This window comes from Aplysia californica, unplaced genomic scaffold, assembly GCF_000002075.1.
Source record: "Aplysia californica isolate F4 #8 unplaced genomic scaffold, AplCal3.0 scaffold00454, whole genome shotgun sequence".
Classification (NCBI taxonomy): Eukaryota; Metazoa; Mollusca; class Gastropoda; order Aplysiida; family Aplysiidae; genus Aplysia; species Aplysia californica.
In genome coordinates this window covers 202,018-204,299 of record NW_004797724.1, presented here as the reverse complement: position 1 = coordinate 204,299, position 2,282 = coordinate 202,018, and the positions used below count along the sequence as shown (strand labels likewise).

Below are 2,282 nucleotides of genomic sequence, written 5' to 3'. Positions count from 1 at the left end.
CCCTCTGGGCTCCTGACTCTTTCTGCAGCCTTTCTACTGCTACTCCTTGCCTCCTCCTTACTGCTATCTTTCTGCCACACCCCTGATCTTCTGGTAGGGAAGATCTACACCTAGCCTTCTCGGACAAGGGCGAAAAATCTCGGAGGGCCCGTGTGCAAGTTGCGCACGTTAAAGATCCCTTGGTGGTCTAAAATCGATAAGAGTAGGCTTCGGCCGCCACCCGGGCAAAATTCAAAATTTCCTACCGACTGAAAATATTAGGTGTGTCCCGCGCGCTCATATGACCTTATGCAGTTGCGAGCGCCGTAAAACACTTTACAAAAACAAAACAAACAAAGCAAGCTCTCTCTCCCTCCCCATCTCTCCCACTTTCTCTCTCTTTTTTTTGCTTTATCTCCCTTTGTCTGTCTGTCTGTCTGTCTGTCTGTCTGTCTGTCTGTCTGTCTGTCTGTCTCTGTCTGTCTGTCTGTTTGTCTCTGTCTCTGTCTCGGTCTCGGTCTCTGTCTCTCTGTCTGTCTGTCTGTCTGTCTGTCTGTCTGTCTGTCTGTCTGTCTGTCTGTCTCTCTCTCTTTCTTTCTCTCTTTCTGAGAGACATTGCTGCATGGTCATTGTCTTGAAAATGTGTTGTTTTTTTGGTAACTTCCAAATAAACGTAATTTTGTCTTCCCGGTTTCAGAGTGACGTCATATATGAGGCTGATCTTCAGAAGATGGTGTCAACAGGCCTTAGCACTTTTTTCAGAAGAGGCCCGAGAAGTATACCGAAAAATGCTGGAATACAGATCATAGCGGTAAAGGTCAAATATGGCACCCCCCCCCCCCAACACAAACAAAAACAAACAAACACACACACACACACTCACACACAAGCACACACACATATATATATATAAATATTGATAAATATTATATATGTATGTATGTATGTATGTATGTATGTATGTATGTATGTATGTATGTATGTATGTATGTATGTATGTATGTATGTATGTATGTATGTATGTATGTATGTATGTATGTATGTATCTGTCCACACACACACACACACACACACACACACACACACACACACACACACACACACACACACACACACACACACACACACACACACACACACACACACACACACACACACACACTCACCCTGGTATGATATATGATATATAAATCTGATTGTAAGCAAATGACCCTTTATAAACGAATCGTAGACTTGTTTGCTGTCTCTGGCTTAGGCAGATAACACGATCATGTATTGTACGCTAATTGTAGCTAAATTCCTTGTAACATGGTTGAACTTCTCGGTAAAAATCTATGCCTATCCTTACTGTTAATGTAAATAAATAGGTGTCACAATGTATTCGGTTATACAAAACATTCCTAGTGACCCAAGTATTTATTCGATATTTCTGGTTTGTAACAGTAAGTTCGTTTTTGTTCCATGATATATTTTAGAGGGTTTTAGCTCTTTTTCTCTTTAACTTGTCCCCTGTCCCTCCTTGTTGCTGTCTTTCTGAAACGGAATAAAGTTTGCCTTCCACCTCTGCTATTGTCATATTAATCCCCTCTTCCCCCTTATCTTTGTATGTTATACCCCCCCCCCCCTTTCTCTCTCTCTCTTTCTCCCTGTCTCAGCTATTGTATTAGGCATGCCCCACCCCCCTCTCTCTCTAGAGCCTAGATGTACAACGTAGCACTTTGGTGTGTATGTTTGTATACATACAGTGGAACTCGGATTCAACAAGGTCGCCGGGCCTGACCTAAAGTCTCGCTGAATCTGAGTGTTCGTTATAGCAAACACGAGGTTTTGTGTAGATATAATAACAGGCAGTGAGCAAGTTATGTATAAAGAGAAGTCACAAGTAGTGCCTGTAATGTCTGCATATTATGAGCTGTGTAAAGAAAAAGACCGATTCGTTCAAATGCACGCCTGTGTCATCTCAATTGCTTACCAAAAAGTTGTGTTGCTGTGTAGAGCCGAGCATACGGCAATTTTTGATTCCATAGACCAGTGCACAATTCATTACGTAGATCTACGTCAAGACTAGCGTATCATTGTAATAGTGATCAGTTGCCGAGGGGAAAAGAAAGACTGTGACTCGTTTGTATCTGCGAGGTTCAACACCCGAACCGCTAGTGCCACCCCCACCCCCTCCCCGACACGCACGCACAGTCACACATGTGCAGACCGCCCATCCGACCGCGACACTCGCCAGAGTAGACACGTGCACGTGCCAACAACGCATGTGTTGGTATGAAAAAAGGCCACTGATTGGTCGCATG

General features: G+C 43.5%; 1 protein-coding gene across 3 annotated transcripts in view; it reads left to right on the top strand.

Moving 5' to 3' along the window:
- LOC101846157 (serine/threonine-protein kinase DCLK1) overlaps positions 1-2,282 on the top strand; it is a 55,488-nt gene that overhangs the window by 51,507 nt on the left and 1,699 nt on the right. For 2 of the 3 annotated variants that reach the window (XM_005105136.3, XM_005105135.3), the window contains one exon: positions 677-790. In XM_005105136.3, coding sequence (XP_005105193.2) covers positions 677-790 — 114 coding nt within the window. Of the gene's footprint in view, positions 1-676; positions 791-2,282 lie in introns of those variants that run through there. The other variant, XM_005105137.3, reaches the window with a different exon arrangement.